Source organism: Vicugna pacos, chromosome 23, assembly GCF_048564905.1.
Source record: "Vicugna pacos chromosome 23, VicPac4, whole genome shotgun sequence".
Taxonomy (NCBI): domain Eukaryota; kingdom Metazoa; phylum Chordata; class Mammalia; order Artiodactyla; family Camelidae; genus Vicugna; species Vicugna pacos.
Window position 1 is genome coordinate 8,975,948 of NC_133009.1, and position 19,290 is coordinate 8,995,237.

General features: G+C 37.7%; 1 protein-coding gene across 1 annotated transcript in view; it reads left to right on the forward strand.

The window, feature by feature from the left end:
• Positions 1–18,579, forward strand: part of LOC140688720 (complement receptor type 2-like) — a 30,711-nt gene extending 12,132 nt beyond the window's left edge. Inside the window, exons 11-27 of the mRNA XM_072948458.1 lie at positions 29–128; positions 350–432; positions 1,080–1,487; positions 2,089–2,265; positions 2,344–2,434; positions 2,737–2,813; positions 3,688–4,095; positions 4,479–4,667; positions 4,742–4,829; positions 5,184–5,266; positions 6,098–6,490; positions 7,528–7,713; positions 8,823–9,011; positions 9,971–9,994; positions 10,670–10,748; positions 15,011–15,113; positions 17,914–18,579. Coding sequence (XP_072804559.1) covers positions 29–128; positions 350–432; positions 1,080–1,487; positions 2,089–2,265; positions 2,344–2,434; positions 2,737–2,813; positions 3,688–4,095; positions 4,479–4,667; positions 4,742–4,829; positions 5,184–5,266; positions 6,098–6,490; positions 7,528–7,713; positions 8,823–9,011; positions 9,971–9,994; positions 10,670–10,748; positions 15,011–15,098 — 2,663 coding nt within the window. The 3' untranslated portion in view covers positions 15,099–15,113; positions 17,914–18,579. The remainder of the gene's footprint in view (positions 1–28; positions 129–349; positions 433–1,079; positions 1,488–2,088; positions 2,266–2,343; positions 2,435–2,736; positions 2,814–3,687; positions 4,096–4,478; positions 4,668–4,741; positions 4,830–5,183; positions 5,267–6,097; positions 6,491–7,527; positions 7,714–8,822; positions 9,012–9,970; positions 9,995–10,669; positions 10,749–15,010; positions 15,114–17,913) is intronic.
• Positions 18,580–19,290: the final 711 nt, after the last annotated feature.

Consider the following 19,290-nt stretch of genomic DNA (forward strand, 5'->3'; position numbering starts at 1 on the left):
TTTGCTCATCTTTGGCTTGTTTTCTTAGAGGCACTGTGTGAACCTCCAGGACAGCTTCTCAATGGGCAGATAAAGAGGCCCACAAGTTTTCGGGTTGGTGTAACTGTGGACTTTTCGTGTAATGAAGGGTGAGTGTTGAGAGAGCCAGTGAGATTTAATTCCTTTGAGTTACATGTGCCTGGTGTGAACTGTGAAACCTGCAGAAGGCTCTTCCGTGAGGGTCTGTGGACAGCTTGAGGTTATGAGAGAGAATGCTGATAAAAGGGGTACACAGAAATTAAGTGATTTTGCCTTAAATAGAAGCTTTTGTTCTGCCTGATAGTTCTGAATGACTTCCCTCTGTCTCCAGGTATCAATTACACGGCCAACCGTCTAGCCAGTGTGTAATTGTTGGACAGAAAACTTTTTGGACCAAGATGCCAGTTTGTGAAGGTATGTTAGGCTGATGTGATTTGTAACTGGCTTATTGACCAGAGGTTCAACAGGACACCGCAGTCTCAGCTTAGCTGAAATCTTTTTGTTCAGTTGTTACTATACAGGGTCTTACAGAGTGAAGATCTCTCCTAGAAATCTTTAAGGGATATGTTATTCACTGAAGTAGCCTCGAATTACCTCTTTATTCTCTGCTTACTCAAGTGAAACAGGGTTCCTAGACTTATCTTTCTCTGAAAGCTACGCAGAGTTGCTGTTCAGGCCATGCACATAAAGGGATTGTATATTTGGTAAAAGAAATCAAAGGATCATCAAAGTATATATATATACTTGAATATATATATATATATTCAAGAATAAAGCTCTAGTGGGGAGGGTATAGCTCAGTGGTAGAGCATGTGCCTAGCAAGCACAAAGTCCTGGGTTCAGTCCCCAGTACCCCCATCAATCAATCAATCAGTCTAATTACCTCCTACCTCCCCAAAAGAATAAAACTCTAAATCATACTTTTTTTGAATAATATACAGCTGCTTTGACAGGTTCATTAGATTCAAATCTACGATGAAAATGACATTAAGCAACACCTGAGGTATTCTTTGTTTTTAATACAGCTGCAACCTTGTCATTTCTCTCCATAATTTCTCTAGAAATTCTTTGTCCACCACCTCCTCCTATTCTCAATGGAAGGCATTCAGGCAGCTCTTCAGTGAACGTTCCGTACGGAAGCACAGTCACTTACTTTTGTGACCCAAGCCCAGAGAAAGGAGTGAATTTCATCCTTGTTGGGGACAGCACTATCCGCTGTACCAATGGTAGTCAGAAGACTGGGACCTGGAGCAGCCCTGCCCCACGCTGTGAACTTTCTATTCCTGAGGCTCACTGCCCACCTCCCCAGATCCTAAGAGGCAAAATATTATCTGGGCAGAAAGATCAATATTCCTATAACGACACTGTGGTATTCGCTTGCGTATCCGGCTTCAAAATGAAGGGCAGCAAGGAAATCCGATGTGATGCCCAAGGCACATGGGAACCATCGGTACCAGTCTGTGAAAAGGGTAGGTATCCCCATACGTAGAACAGGTGCTGCTTATTCATCCATTTGAAGCATAAGAGAAGGGGTTACGGACTTCAGCAGGGCCTTTTCCAGTTTCCAGTCTCCTCAATTACACTGAATATAGTGAATATAAATTATATAGAAGTTTTTTTTTAAACATTTTCTTCCATTCATTTTGTGGGAGTATCATTGGGGAAAAATATTAGGGGTCACTAAGTTGCCTATTTCTTTAAGGAAAAAACTGGCAAAGATGCTTGTTTGTCTTAACAGTGATTTCTTAAAAGAGATATCGGCAAAGACTTTCCCCTACAGGGAAATCTCACATTAAAATCATGGAAGATGATTCCTTAAAAAAGGAAGAGACAGGAGAGGAGTTGGTGTACATAGAGGGAATCAAACAAAATCTGCAGCAGCCTAAATGCAGAAAATTAAAAAAAAGATTGAAAACCACAGATTTAAAATTACCTTAAACGAGGCTGCAAGATAACTTCTGTACCATACAACTGCCACCAAAGTGGAATTGTAGCATTAATGTTAATTTCTTTGGCTCAGTTTCTCTCTGTTGTAGTTTACATCAGAAAAATTCTCTGCCTTTTCTTTAGATTGTCAGGCTCCTCCCAGGATCCTCCATGGGCAAACGAAAGACAGACACATGATCCACTTTGGCCCTGGAACATCCATCAGATACAGCTGCGACCCTGGCTATGTGCTGGCGGGAGAAGAATCCATACGTTGTACCTCTGAGGGAGTGTGGAGGCCTGCTGCCCCCACATGCAGAGGTAGCAGGCTTTGGATGCAGATGATTTTTTATTTTGAGATTCCTTGAGTTGATTTCTTATCCTAGTCTCTTTTCTTAGTGGCAGAGTGCGAACCCATAGGAAAGCAAGTCTTTAAAAAACCCGAGGCCCAATTTATTAGAGCAGATGTTAACTCTTCTTGCGATGAAGGGTAAGTGAGGGCTGTTTCAGCTTGAACTAGGTCTGACTTATCAGTGCCTACTGCAAGCTCTGTGTAAAAGTTCATCTCCGAGACCACCTCCCGCTCCATCACGTGTTCGTGGAAGCATTGATCACTCTGTTTTTCCATTAATGGAACCTGTGCTATGCCATGGACAGGTCGTGCTGATGCTGTGCACATTTTTGTTCCTATTGCTTCTTGTCCTGAGAGTAATGAGTCTGCTTGTGAGCCAACAGCTCTCGCTTAGGTTAGTGGTTACCAGATGGCAAACTATCATGGCTCTTTGTCTCTAGGTACCGGTTAAGTGAGAGTGTTTATCAGCTGTGTCAAGGCACAATTCCTTGGTTTATGGAGATTCGTCTTTGTAAAGGTGAGTAAAAAAGTAACAGAGGATCTAAAATAATGTGAGCTGTTTGCATTTCCTGTGAGATTCCATGTTATGGGAAAAAGAATATTAGATTTTGTTCTATTCACTTTGTCAATAGTTACAGCTGCATGAGATTTGCTTTCTGTTGTCACCTCTTTCTACTTCAAAACATAGCAATTTAGTTACTGATTCTCTTTTTATGATACAGGAGAATACTAATAATGAGGTCAGTGAATATATGAGCTGCCATCCTTAATGTTGGGCACACTGTAGTTTAGGGGAGAGAAAGGGAACTGGTTGGGATCCAAACTCAGATTCTATTTCTGTTCCTTCACATGACTTGGGGCAATTTGTGTAACTTTTCTGATCTCTAGCCTCTTATCTACAACCTTAGCATAAGGCTGCAGATCTCAAAGTTATTATAATTAGATTACTATTCCTACCCTGTAGCTGAGAAAATTACCTGTCAAAAAGTAGATGTTCAATCAAGTTAGTATTCTTGGCTAACCTATCATATCACCTCAGCACAAAGATGATACTCAAAAAAGCTTAATTCTATTTCCCTGTGCTTTTTATTGACCTAATAGTTATTAAAAAGAAATAATTCTGTTTTTAAATTAATAGTTTACCACCAGACTTTACTGCCTCACAATCTGATATCAATGTACATGTTCACTATTAACAAAGACTTACAAGTATCTTTCCTATGAAGTCTTTTAAGTTGGATTTTACATATGCAGTGAGCTTTGATGTAACACATATCATCATGACTCACTCATATCCTCTAAGAAACCTGATAACTCATAACCAGCTTCATTTCTCTTCTTTGGGCTTTAATACTGGAACAGAATTGTATAGTAACTTCTCATCTCTCCAGAAATCACCTGCCCACCACCCCCTGTTATCTACAATGGAGCACACACAGGGAGTTCCTCAGAAGATGTTCTATATGGAACCACAGTCACGTACACATGTAACCCCGGGCCAGAGAGAGAAGTGGATTTCATCCTCATTGGGGAGAGCACCATCCATTGTACAAGCAACGATCAAGAGACAGGCATCTGGAGTGGCCCTGCTCCTCTCTGTAAACTCTCCCTCCCTGTTGTTCAGTGCTCACATGTCCACATTGCAAATGGATACAAGATATTTGGCAAGGAAGCCCCATATTTCTACAATGACACTGTGACATTCAAGTGTGATAATGGATTTACTTTGAATGGCAGAAGTCAGGTTCGTTGCAAAGCCAATAACACCTGGGATCCTGAATTACCAGTTTGTGAAAAAGGTAAAAACCCTATGGGGAGCAAAATCAAGTATTAACTTGTTTGTTCTTGTTTATTATCGCTCACTGAAAGCTAGAGTCATGGAAAAAGGCAAGGGGGCATAGATTACTGTCCCATTTCTTCCATTGTTTAATGGAATATTCTGTGTGTTGTTGTATATGTTCTTTGTGCAAATGCCCCTTTGGATCTGGGGTATATTCAGGGTAAATAATTGAGAGGATCTTTTTGAAGGTGCCAGGTTCCTTCCAAGGCACAGAAAGCATTCAATAATGAATAAGAACTTGATGATCATTGGCTTAAAAGTTTCACATTGTCTATTGGCAAACATTGTATACTTGAAGTTCTTGAATATAAATTCTGTTTTTGTTGGTATTTCTGTGGGAAGTTTTATCTTCAAGCTGTCAGCCACCTCCTGGGCTCTACCATGGTCAGCATACAGGTGGAAACAGGGTCTTCTTTACCCCTGGGATGACTGTAGACTACACCTGTGACTCTGGCTACTTGCTTGTGGGAAACAGATCCATTCACTGTATGCCTTCAGGAAATTGGAGTCCTTCTGCCCCTCGGTGTGAAGGTACTTTCAGTTCGAGAGTTGTCTTTGTCTTTGATATCAGGCATGTATAAGTAACTCCAACTTTGCTCCTCTAGAAGCACCATGCCAGCCTTTGAAAGAAGATCTTCGAGAGCTTCCAGTTGATGCATCTGTGGTACCAGTTAATACATCCTGCCAAGATGGGTGAGTACAAGATGATCCATCCTGAGAAAGGGTCTTCATCTTGCTTTGTGCATTAATTCTACCCTCAGCTTGTCTTGATGACTCCCTTTAGTGGTTCCTCATCTTCACGCTAACTGAGAATGTGAGGTTTCAAAATCTAACCAGCAACTCTGACGTCTCAGTCCTTTTTGACATGGACATGGCTTTGCTGTGAGCGATTTTAAGTTTAAAGTAGTTTTCTTACTTGGAGGGCTGAAGGCTTTAATTTCTCTCTGCCGAAGTTCTTATTTAGAAGTGGCTCTGTATTTGTGGTTTGAGAAGGCTAGGTTTCAGAGATTTGATATTGGGAAGAGAAAATATATTCTCTCTCTCTAGGTACCAGTTGACTGGATATGCTTATTGGAAATGTCAAGATGATAAGAATGGGGTTTGGTTCAAAAAGAGTCCACTTTGTAAAGGTAAGTTAGAAAAAATCGGTGGGGTAGTAGGGGTTAGAGATGACAGGCCACTGCAGAACTAATCTATATGTCAACAGTCTGTGCACTCTAGCTCAGTGTGCATAAACTAAGAAACATCTTTTAGTGTTTAGATGGCACTAGCATTTGTTTTGGGAAACAAAATTATTAAGTAGGAAATTAGTACAGTTGGCTCTCTGTATTTGTGGGTTTCACATCCATGGATTCAACCAACTGCAGGTCAGAAATATATTTTTTCAAATCCCGAAAGTTCCAAAAAGCAAAACTTGGATTTGCTGTGTGCTGGCTACTATTTACCTAGCATTTCTATTGTATAAGGTATTATAAGTCATCTAGAGATGATTTTAAGTATGTGGGAGGATATGCATAGATTATACGCAAATACTATGCCATTTATATAAGAGACTTGAGGATCCTTGGAATTTGTTATTGATGGCCGGGAGGGGTCCTGAAACTCATCCCCTGTGAATACTGAGAAATGACCGTATTTGCCATATACCTGATAATTGCTCAAAAATTTTAAAATAACAAATGTAGACTATTTCTCTATTTCATGGGAACATAGCTGTATTTATCCCTTTCTTAATACTTTAATGAATTTTCTGAATTTTTAGTGAATGAGTGTGTATTACTCATATGGTCAGAAAATGTAATAAAGCTGTTTTACAGAAAACATAATCCAGGGTCTAAAATTTAAATAATTGTATTAGCTATGTGCAGTACATGCATTTGCATAGTTTTGTTTGTTTCTGAATGAAGACCGTCCACCTTGGTGTACCAGCTGAAGTAGAATTTCCTAAATCTCTTCTGCAGTTATCGACTGTCAACCTCCACCAGTGATTAACAATGGGAGACACAAAGGTGTGATGGTAGAACACTTTCTATATGGAAACGAAGTCTCTTATGAATGTGACCAAGGATTCTATCTTCTGGGAGAGAAAAGTATACGGTGCATAAAGGATTCTAAAGGACGTGGATCTTGGAGTGGACCTCCCCCACGGTGCTTAAAATCTCCCCCTGTGACTCACTGCCCTAACCCAGAAGTCACACATGGATACAAACTAAATAAAACTCAGTCTTCATATTCCCACAATGACATAGTGTATGTTGCCTGCAATCCTGGCTTCATCATGAATGGCAGTAACTTGATTAAGTGTAATACCAACAACAAATGGGAGCCAGCTGTACCAACTTGTATCAAAAAGGGTAAGATATTTTAAGGAATAAAACATGGGATGTTGCACAAAGTAAAGAAAAATGGTTTTGAATCACACTTGCCATTCTGCCTAAAGAAAACTAAGTAAAAGCTAAGATGTAATCATTATTTTATGAAATACCTGCCTTACCATCTCACCTCATGATTTTTTCCCTTTCCTTTCTAAGTGTGTTGAACAAAAGTACATGAAAAGATAATGGTTAACTTCTAAATTGATGGAGTCTCCCCGGTTTGTTATTTTTTATTAATTTAGAATAGGAAAATGCACATGCCTTTTGGGGAGTGCAATTGTTTGGCAGTAATATTACTTGATAATTTGATATTTAAGGCTGTGATACTAGCCAGAAAGAAATCTTTGGATGTTCTGTAGAATGGACCCACTGAATTGTCTTTCTTGTAATTTTAGTTATCATTGGTAATTTTACCTCCATTAGTGTCTATCTACAACAGAGGCTGCCAGTCGGTGACCCAAGAACTGAGTTCAAACCTGGTTTCTCTGGCTAGCATAGTAGTCTTATTCAAAGTGAAACCAGTCTCCACTGCCCAAGACAAAGGGTGGATCTGTGATATAGGAAGGGCTGCCATTGCCTTCCTGCAAGGCACTAGTAGCTTGAAATGGGCAGTGGCTACCCTTTTTAGAAGGACAGAGCTTTCTGACTTATCATATCTGGTGGCTTCACTTGTCAGCTTCTGTAAGCATTTGAGTGTGTGACCCTTGACTGCAGCCTTTCTACCATTTAAAAGAAAAGAAAAACAAATATTATTGGTTGATAGATTAAAATTGTGGGCTTAAACCATTGATGTTTCATCATCTTACATTTGAGATTTGTCTCCAGATCATATATGATATAGGCAGGAAATGCAAATCTCTCCTGAGTACTGCTTGATCTGGGCGGAATGAATATTTCTAGAAACCAATTAGTTGGCTTGCTGCCTGCCTTCACTCTGTATTGCTATGACCCACAGATAGCATTGGCTATGTGTTCCTCTGTACTAAATTAAAGGTCCTTTTATATTGGTATCTAAGCTTTCACAGGATGTCAGCATCCATTTAAGATCCCCAATGGGAATCATACTGGTGGAGACATAGCTCGATTTTCTCCTGGGATGTCAGTCCTGTACACATGCAGCCAAGGCTACCTGCTGGTAGGTGAAGCACTCCTTCTTTGCACATACGAGGGAACCTGGAACCGACCTGCCCCTTATTGTAAAGGTTTGTTGTTTATTTATTTTTCCTTATTTTTAAATCAAATTTGTCCCAAATAGATATATTTGTTAGCTACTTTCCACTTAAAATAGCCAAATAAATGCATTAATTGGGCCGTTGAGTTAAATGCATTTAATTGAATTAATCGAATTGGATTTAATTGGATTAATACATCAAGTAATCTAAATATTACAAAATAAGAAAGTGTCTGAGGCTTTAGTCTATTTGAGCTATCACTTATGTAGTCATTTAAATATGGAAAGTTGAAGTCTATATAAATTAAAAAACTAAGGTACAAACTGAATTTACACCGTGGTTACAGTTATGGTAAGTGTGCATCTGGCAAAATACTAGTAAAAAGTACAATGATTGTTAGAGCGTATTTCCTCTAAGTGGTGGTAAGATTATAGGTATATTTTTTATTAAAGTTTCAGAATATCTTTTTCATTTTCATTAGCAATGCATATGAAATGTGAGTAGTGAGTTAATATCGAATACTTGGTAAGCACTTTTTACCACATGCTGGATACTGTGCCTTGCACTTTGCATGCATTATCTCATTTAATCCTCATGAGAACTATATGAAATTGGTGCCCTGATTATCCCCATATTGTAGATGAGATCCCAGCAGAATGGAGAGATCTGTAACTTACCCAAAGTCACACAGCTAGGAAGTCCTAGAGTCAAGTTCAAATCCAAAATCTCACACTATTGACCCCTACACTGAAAAGATGGAAGGAGAAATGAGGAAGCATTTACAAGTAAGAAGAATTAGATAATAAGAGTAGAAGTTGATGGAGCAATAATTCAGAGTTCTTAACATGACCCTTTCAGCCCTCATAGTTTCTCTAAGAAGCCACTAAAATTATCGTTTTGGTTTAGAACTAAAGCACAAAGAAGGAATGTAGTCTGGCATAATTACCTGGAAGTTATTGATGTAGATGGCTGATGCTAAAAGTCTATGCCTAGGACATCATTTTGTGTTTCAGTGAAGCTTTACTAACTGGGAATAAACTTAAGTTGGTTTCATAAACCTTTCCATTAAGGGCAGTATTTATGTTCATGGCAAAAAGCCAAAGTATGACCCAGCTTCAACGAGATTCCTTTGATTTCAGAGGTGAACTGTAGCTTCCCAGAGCATATAAATGGAATCCAGAATGGGCTAGAGCCTGGAAAGATGTATCAGTATGGAGCTGTCGTCACTCTAGAGTGTGAAGATGGGTATACCCTGGAAGGAAGTCCTCAGAGCCAGTGTCAGGAAGATCACCGATGGAACCCTCCCTTGGCTGTTTGCAAATCACCAAGTGAGTACAAAGGGCTTCACTAAGCTCCGACTCGTTTCACTGGAGAGAAGAGAGTAAGGGGTACCCCTCAATGTTAGGGACTCCTGGGTTTTAAACTGGCTTCGGACTGTGACCAGTGGTACAGTAACAGACGAATTTGAAGTTGGTGGTCTATTCTGAGGATGGGAGAAGTAAAGACAGAACATAAAAAGAGAAGAGCACTAACTGAAAAGGTGCAAAACTAACAACCTTATGCCGTTATCTCGTGGTATCCGCAGAGGGCTTCGTTCCAGAACCCCGTTGGATACCAAAATCTGCAGATGCTCAGGTCTCTTATATAAAATGGCATAGTATTTGCATGTAACCTGTGCACATCCTTCCATATACTTTAAATAATTTCTAGATTACTTATAATACCAATGCATTGTAAATACCATGTAAATAGTTGATGAGCTTACAGTAAATTCAAGTTTTGCTTTTTGGAACTTTCTGGAATTTTTTGATTTTTTCAAATATTTTCTGTCTGTGGTTGGTTGAATCTGCAGATACAGATATGGAGAACCAACTGTACTTTGAAAGCAGTTGACTGCTAAGACTTCCGTTATTCCTGAATCTTCATTTATAAGTGCTTACTAATATGACAGGGACTTCCAAAAATACATTAACCAACCTGTTGTAACAATTAATGTTTGCATTCTGACCTGGGAAATCCCTGATTATAAAGTTGAGTTTATTGTTTTTTTCATTAGTGAACTACCCCAACTTAAAGTGAAAAAAAATTATTTTTTTTAAATCCAATGGCAGTGTTACACAAGAAATGAAGGAAGATTGGGTATAACCCAGGTTTCCAGTACATCTTTTTAAGTAGATTTAGAGAGAAGGGAGTTGTGTGTTAACTTGGGGACGTTACCCTGGGACTCTGAGCTACGTGGAACCATGCAACTAGACTAATATTTTTGTAATTTTTGTATTCTTCGTAGGCTCACTTTCTCCTCTTCTTGGTGGTAAGTTTTCTTAAATACTTGAAGAAGACTTCTAATGGTGTTTTATATATAAAAAAAGTATTATTTGAGGCCCTGTATCTGGCCTGTTAATTTTTTTCACTTATAAGAAATGATCTTTTTTGGTGTTTTAAGGATCTTTTAATGTGCACTTCACATCACAAACTGTCACCTTAGGATAGAATGGAATAAATGATTTAAATAACCATTCCCAGTTTCTATATTGAAAGCTTATTTTACATTAAACTCTTGATCTTTTGCATGATTTGGTTACTATCAAAATAGACTGGCTTATTCTGCAGCAGCAAAATATATTTCACAACTGAGAGTTAAATGTTGTGCAAGGTGATAGGATCCTCATGTCCTGAGCTCCTAATTTTACCCCAGTGATGAGAATATTACTAATAAAACTGAAAGGAACAGAAAAGCTCAACACGAGCTTGACTGGAACCCTGTGATCAAATGCTCAGTGCTTTAGATTAAGTGTTAACCAGGGTTGAATCCGAAAAACTTTAAGCCCACATATGCTCATTCATGAATTCGGTATTTATGGCCAAGAAAAGATAAATATAAAAGTCACATAACATATCTTCCTCTACTAGGACTAGGCCCCACAATCACTTCAAACAATGATGATCACATTTTTTCTAGCATTTGACATTCCGTTTTCTTTTCTAGGGCTTTCTGTAGGTGGAGTGGTTCTCATCTGCTTGGTTATTGTCTCCTTATGCATGATACTAAAATACAGAGGACGCCGGTAAGTTCAGCGCATACTTGACCAAAAAGCATAAAAGGTTTTGACTCCTTGCCTGAAACTAAACACAGAAGCACAAATTATATGAAATAAATATTGCAATGTGATAACTATAATAAGGTATCTTGTGTTAAATAGAAGACTTTCTGTAAGAACTTAAAAAATAACAAATTCTTATTTTATTTGAATGACGTTTATTCAGATGATATGCAATAAAATATCTAGAAAATAGAAAAAAAATCCCATCATAACAACTGCAAATATTGGGTATATTCCTATCTGATCATTTTCTTATATTCTTTCTCTGTTTTCCCCTTTAAAACTGAAATTTTAGCTTTATAGTCTCCAGCCATTTTTTAAAACAAATGATTTAGCTTAATGTACAGTTTTTCTTGTGTCTTTAAATCATGTTTTCTTTTTAGGTGCTTAATAGCATATTGTTCAATTATATGTATTTCTGTACTGTAGATATTTTAGGTTGCTTCCACATTTATTTTGATAATGAATAAAGTATGAGAAACACCTGAATAAACTTTTCTCATACTTATTTCCTTAGCCTAGATTTCTAGAATTGCTAGGGATAAGTGTATGAACATTAGATGCTTAAAAATATTCATATGACCTTCTAGAAAGTTAGCTCTAACTTAATCGTATATCAAATAATTAATGTATCTGGATATATTGTGTTTCTGGACTCCTTTTTTGTTTTATTGATCCATCCATTCTTCCATCACAAACCACTTTGCGTTTAAATAGTCTCCTATCCTAATATCTGATAAGGCAAGAAGCCCCTCACTGTTTATTATTTTTTGGGCTTTTCCTTTCTACTATCTCCTCTTTGTTCTTACAGATGAGTTTTAGACGACTTGCCATTTTCTAAAAACAGATATTTTGTGATTGCATTTGAATCTATGGATTAATCTTTGAGAACTGGTGTATTTTCTATAATGCTTTCCCATTCAGAAATATACTAGGCCTTTCTACTTGTTCAAGTAATCTTTAACTCACTCAGCTGTTGTTTTCATGATGACTTAATACATTACTAGGTTTCTATGTTTCGTTATGTTATGTTTTATTGTCTAGAACTTAGACATACTTTTAGCATTTATTTTTAATTTATTAATTTTTAAACATTTGTATCCATAAAGTAATGTTGCCATAGTGGGTTGTGTGATATTTGGTGGGGACACAAGCAAATGGTCAATACTTGGGAATTTTGATCAGAAAAGATTCCATAGTGGAGGAGATGTTTCAGGTGAGCTTCAAGAGAGTATGGACAAGGGGAGAAAGTTATTCCAGGTAGAAGGAGCTTTTAGAGTAAAGACCCAGAGCTTGTTATTCCACCGTATATTATGAGAATGGCATAAGAATCTGACATGACTAAGGAATAATACATGTGATGGTGATTGAAAGTGAAGATGGCATAATTTTAGGTGAAAGAGTGGCATAAATGACCCTTCTGACACTTAAGTTTTGTAGAAATTACAGAGTATTGTGATATGTGCAAAGGATACGTTTCAGCAAATGATACCATCAAGCATCAGCCTGGAAATGTTCCTTGTACACAGGTTCTTAAGTCTCTGAACATGTTAGCATTAGGGAGGATAATCATGTGAAGTCTTGTCAGGTCTTAGGCAACCTGCAATGGGGGATGACGTCACCCCAGACCTGTCATCTGCAAACTCCAGCAAAGTTACTTTAACATGCCAAGTCACCTGGTTCCATCATTTAGTATGCCACCAGTGCCATCTAATTACACTGTTTGTGGTTTTATAATGCCTCGTGCAACCCTTGAAGGGTTACACTGAATCTGTATAATGGTGGTAACTTTGAACCTGGATAGTTTGTTCTAAGCCTGGAAGAGCCTGAGCACAGTAGGTCTTTCAAGGGTCTGCAACTGGGATGAGCTTTAGGCTGCAGTGTTTATCAGAGTGTGTGTGCATCACATATCCTTGGTCCTATAACTGATTTCAGGAGTAACAGTGTCCTATGACCAAATAAGATTGGGAAACACTTCATACTACATTTTAATTATGGAGATTCGCAATGATCATGAGACTGTTTGAAGTCCTACAATAAAGAAGCCTATTTAATTAAAAAAAATACTCTTCCAAACTAACTGAACTGAACTGCAGAACTCTTTTTTCTTGCATAATGCTTTTAACATCCCATGGAACTAATGTTTAATTTAACATTGAGGAGATCTAGAAAGGTGGCCAGAAGCTAGATCATCCAAAGCCTTGCGTGCCAGGACAAGGAGTTGGGTCTTTATCCTGTAGGAGCTTAACCAAGGAAACAGTATGTTCAGATTTGTATTTTCAGAAGAGTGGGTAGTAGTGGGGTCTCAATCAAAGCAGTAGTGCTGGGGATCAAGAAGATGGAACAGCTGTACGAAGTATCTTTACCATAAAGAAGATCAGATTTAGTGAATTGCTGAATGTGGGGAAAAGGAGGCAGGCACAAAGAATGATTCAAGCTGATGTCACTGGGTAAACCCAGTGGTTCACCAAAAAAGGAGAGGGACAGGTTTGTGGGGAAAAGACGCAGGTCTGACTTGTTACTTTGAAGCGCCCATGACATAGGTAGGACTCGAGAGGGGCTTTGGACTCAGGCAGGTGACGTTTAAATCACAGTTGAAACTTTGGGACCAAGAAGAACATAAAACTTTAAAATATAGATGAGAACAGATCTCAGAAGGGCAGTAATGTTTAAGTGGGAGGAGGAGAAGGAACAGTCAGAGGGAAGAGGAAATTTGGGAGAAAATAGTTTCATAGAATCCAAGAGAGAAAAAGGTCCCAAGAAAACAAAAGTAAGGATGTCATTTGTATGGCTTTCCTCACAGGAAGTTAGAAGATAATTTTAGAGTAATTAAAATTTTAAATAAATAGAAAATGTGATCTCTATATCTTTCCTTCCTGCTACTAAGTTTGCTATCAGGGCACTGCATATGTAGAAAACTTTGCAAACTTCAGCAATGCCTACAAACTCAAAAAATTCATTATGTTGCAGTCTGATTATTAAGTTTATTAACATAGTTATAGCAAATACTATATTTAAGTGTCGCAGTTGATGGGAACCAAACGTATGTTGAACTTAATTCCTAAGCATCACTCATTTGTTCTATGTCCAATTTCTAACTGACTTCAGTTCATTTTCTGATAGTTGACATAGACATTTGAGCTGCCTTAAATACTTTTTGTGAGATGGGAAATGGATCATTTAAAATGGATGTCTAGTAACAAAATTAGATATTTTGAAAAGTCACCCAAACATTTGAGGAAGAGACTATGTAATTCTTTTCTTGTCATCTAAGATATTTTAATAAAACCTAAACTTCATATTGACCTAAAAATTACCATTTATTAGTCATCTTAATGTATATTCCTCTTAAATAAGTAAGTTGACCTCTTAAATGTGATAGTGAGTGACATGCTTTAAGTACGCTTTGATAGTAATTTTTCTCAGCAGTAATTTTGTACTTTTGCAATTTCAGAGTTCTTCATTATAGCACAATCACACTTTTTAAAATTGAAGTACAGTCAATTATAATATATCAATTTCTGGTGTACAGCACAATGTCCCAGTCCTTCCTATACATACATATATTCATTTTCATATTTTTATTTTTTGGGGGGAGGGAATTAGGCTTATTTATTTATTTATTTTTAGAGGAGGTACTGGGGATTGAACCCAGGACCTTGTGCATGCTAAGCACGTGTTTTATCATTTGAGCTCTACCTTCCCCACTGCACAATCACATATTTATTGTCCTTTGCTAATTTTGGCAAAGTGTTTTAGAAGCACAGCAAACTATATGTGCTTTCAAAGAATAAAAGTAAAAAACCTTAAAAATCATTTTAAGCTTTTAGTGCTGTAAGGCTTTGCAAGGGTTTTGAAGTAAACATCAAATATAAAAAAATTTTTAAGTTATATTGAAAGATTGCTCCCAGAAAAGTAAATTTATGATCATATTCTAAAATCAATTTTTTTCGATCTGGGAGTCATAGATATTAGTCATTAAACATCTTGGATAAAGCTGCCTAATGTCAACTTCTGACTTGGACACATAACAGCTTAGCAAGTTATTTTTTGGGTCTTTCCAAAAAGTGAGGGTTTTAGTGATTACATCATAGTATATTTAAGACAATAAAATGAAATCATCCATGAAAAGTATTTACCATGTTGGGAATTATGGAAAGAAAACAACTTTTACACCTTTATAGTAATCAGTGAGCAAATAATTCTTTTTTTCTTCCATTTAGCAGTTACTACACAAAGGAAAGACGTAAAGAAGATCTTCATTTAGAAACACTAGACGTATATTCTGTTGATCCATACAACCCAGCAAGCTAATCAGAAGACAAACTGGTATCCAATGAAATTTGGAATATTGTTATTGATTTCTATGTCAATGTTTCCTTAAATTTATATTTCTCAATAAGCATAGTACTCAGTGTATAACGTTCTATTGCACAAGTCTTTAGTAATTATGCACAGAAATTCTTAACTTACCTAATTCACATTGCCAACTTCTGTCCCTGGGTTTTTTAAACTTATTCATCCATTCAACAAATATTTAAATAAACAGCAAAATAACTAAGAATAAAATAAGTAAGAAGATGGTAAGTATTATGAAGAGAAATAAAGCAGGAAAAGGGGATGGGGGCAGGGTAGTTGGAAGGGAAGTCTTCACTCAGAAAATGAGATTTGAGCAAAGACTAGAGTGAAGTAAGGAGCTAGCCTTGTAGAGGAAGAGCATTCCAGGAAGAAAGAAGAGCAAGTACAAAGACCATAATAAGGTGGTGTGTCCCTGCTGTGTCAGAGGCACAGCAAGAAGCCAGTGTGGCCTTGCGTGGACTGACCAAGGGAGACAGTGGTAGAGATGAAATCAGAGAGGTACAGGGAGGTAGGTGAGGATGACTGATCCTGTAGAGACCTATATGCTAGGTCACTGTAATGAACTTGGTATTTATTCTGAGATGAGAATTCTTAGAGGGTTTGAAGCAGAAAAACAAGTGATCACTTTAACTGAAGAGAACGGAGGAAGCCAGGGATGAAAGGTGGGGAATCAATATGTGTTCTATCACAAAAATCCTGGCAAGGAGTTGTGAGTGGCTACCACCAGGCTAGTGAGAAGAGGTCAAATTCTGCATGCATTTTCGAGATGCTGCCAGTGGGGTTTGCCAACAGTTTGTATCAGGATAAAAGAGGAAGGGAAAAGTCAATGATGATGCCTGGGTTTTTTGGCCTGAGCAATTGAAAGGATAAAATTGCCATTAATTAAGACAACTGAGAATGGGAAAAGTAGGATTAGAGAGAAAAACAAGGGGTTCCACTTTGGAGATGGTAAATGTGAGATAGCTAATAGACATCCAAGTAGAAGTGCCGAGAAGGCAGCTGGATGTACAAGTCAGCATTTCAGGGAATAGATCCAGGATCAGTACACAAATTTGAGCTTTTCCATATATGGATATACAGAATAATGAAACCAAATAAGACCAGCAAGGGACAAAAGAGCCTGGGGAAGAGGAAAGGTCTAACTGCTGAGCCCTGGATCCTCCAACATTAAGAGTCGTGGAGTGAGAAGGAACCAACAGAGGGGTGAAAAAGCAGCTCTGATACAGGAGAAGACTCCAGAGAGCAATGTTCTAGAAGTCATGCAAAGAGAGAATTTTATGAAGGAGAGGGTAATCAACTCTGTCAAATACAGATCAAGAAAGATCAGTAATGAAAACCGACTTTTGTGTTTAGCAGCACAAATTTTGCTGGTGAACTTGACTGGAACAGTTTTGGTGTAGAGGAAGGATGCAAAACCCTGATTGAAATGAGCTTGGGGGAGAATGAAAGGGGAGAAATTAGAGATATCAACCACAGACAACTCTTTCAAGGAGTTTTTCTATGAAGAGGAGAGGATAAGTAGAATGATGGCAAGAATAAGAAGTAGAGTCAAGGGCAGTATTTTTTTTAAGAATGAAGAAATAGCAGTGATGTTGCCAATCCTATAAGTGGTTGAGAACGATCTAGTAGGGAAGGGGGAAATGATGGCAGGAAAGAAAAGGAAGAATTGCTGGAGCCACATCTGGGCAAGCTAGAAGGACTGGGATCTTGTACTAAAGCAGGAGAACTTACATAGGAGTGTGGCATTAGCAACAGGAGAGGCGGCAAAACATACAGGGAGATGTGATGGTAGAAGCATGTGTGGAGGTTCTCTTCTGATGCTTCTGTTTTCTCACTGAATAAAAAGCAAATTGATCAACTGAGACATCAGAGATATAAGGAGAAAGAAGAAGGTATTAAGTAGGCACCATGAGAGGTGAAGACTGAATGACAGGAAGTACAGAAAGGTTGACATGCAACGTGAAGGGTCCCCTCGAGTTTCCCAGGAGAAAATAAGGGTGAACATGTGAAGGTTTATTAAACCCAGGCATTATGCTGAGGGTCTTTCATGCCTGATCTCATTTTGCTTCAGTATAACTTTGAAAGGTGTATATTATCCCAAGATAATACCTAGGTGAGAATATAATATCCCAGATGAGAAAACCAAGGCTAAAATTTTCTCTTGGCCAAGGTCTCAGGGTCAGTAATTGGCAAAAGTAGAATTCAAGCTCAAATCTGACTTCAAACTGCTTTCTCCTTCAGTCTATAAAATACGAAATAAAGATACCACCTCTGCCTTCTTAGAACTTATTTCAGTCAGAAAAATAAGACATATACATTTCATAGTGTAAGAATAAGTACCAAAAACAAGACACAGGAAAACTGCTGTGGCAGTTGAGGAATAAAAGGATGCCTTGTTGCTGGTGAGCAAAAGGGAAGGAAACAGGAGAGACTGTTGCAGAGTGATCTCCAGGTCCAAAGCAGTGGGAGCCCAAAGTAGAGCTATGACATAAATATTTGTTGAATGAATATTTGAATGAGTGAGGATGAGAACATTGTTTCAACTTCTCCCTCATTTATTTTGTTCATATTTATCAACAAAAAATTTAGTTATTAGTTGCTTCACTTCATGTTGTCCAAAGAAGGACCACTTAATTGATGCTTAATTGAAGCTTGACGCTTCATTGTTTATAGGACTTATAGCTGGTATATATAAAGAGAATGTTGATACTCATATTTAAGCTTCAAGTTGTACCAATGCCTTTCCTAAATAGAAATTAATCTATTTCAGTGTGCCTTGTTGCTTGGAACCCAACTGAACATCGGTTGGAAAGAAGCCATTCTAATATCAGCAAGTCTTTTTGTATGTCCTCAACATCAGTGAGATTCTATCATAAGCTTCAACTCCTATATGCACTTATTCTCAAGTGGAACAAAGAAAGTGTGCTTGATGATAAAGATGAGAGCCCAGTTTTACCTCCACATGCTCTTCAAGAACTTTTCGAAGCCTCACTTGTGATGTGCCTGGAGCTGGGCTCTGACTATACACAATTATGTAACTCTGAAAAGTGCCGCCTTTCTGGCACTAAAAAGAGCTGTCCTCACGCCCAGACTCTTCTTTTATAATCAGCATACTTACTGTTACCATACTCTTTTAGTTATAGTGTGTTTCTAATTATTTAAGCAAAGTATGAAGCATATCCTGTGGTTATCATGGGCATATGTTTGATGGGGAGTCTAGTTTTATTTTTACAGTAGCATGTTTTTCTGATATGTTTTAACATTTCACTTGTTTCCCCTTGGTTTGAGATTTTCTCATAATATGTAATCACTCAGTAATTTCAACTTGCACTTTATTTTTAAAATCATGAGTGAAGTGTTATTTCTAAAGTTTCGGTGTACAATCCAAGATTTCAATGTTTCCTTGAAAGCCTTGTCAGAAGCTGTAGTTGTTTGTAAAATGTCATGTAACAGTATGTACGTTAGTCATTCAAATAAATTTTATCTTTAAAGAAAAACATTTTCCCTATGTTATTCTTTCCCCCTGGAGTCAGTGCACTCCTGAATAACAGACATAGTCTTAGGGTTTTTCAAGTTCCTGATTTAACGTTTGTGCATTCCGGATCCCACCACTTTGTCATGTTAGTCAGACTCTCAACCCACAGACTCAAGGCAGTCATCCTTGAGACTTCCTTTTATATTTATCCAGCCAACGCTTTCACCTAGCCCATTCATTCTTCCCCACCACACGCTAGATCCAGCTGTCAGTTTTTTTCTTTACAGCATTTAAATTATTGAGAAAATAAAATCTTGCTTACTGGCCACCACAAATTTGCTCCCCGCCCCCAACTTCTCCAAGACTGTGCATTCTGTTTGACATCTTTTGTTTTGTTTTTATAATTGTGGTAAAAAAAACATGTAATATAAAATTTACAGTTAATAATTTTTAAGCATACAGTTCAGAAGTGTTAAGTGTATTCACATTGTTATGCAACAGATCTCCAGAACTTTTTCATCTTACCATACTGACCTATATCCATGAAACAATTACTCCACATTCCCCCCTTCCTTCAGTCCCTGCCAGCCACCATTCTACTTTCTGTTTTTATGAAGTTGACTACTTTAGATATCTCACATAAGTGGAACCACACAGTATTTTCCTTCCTGT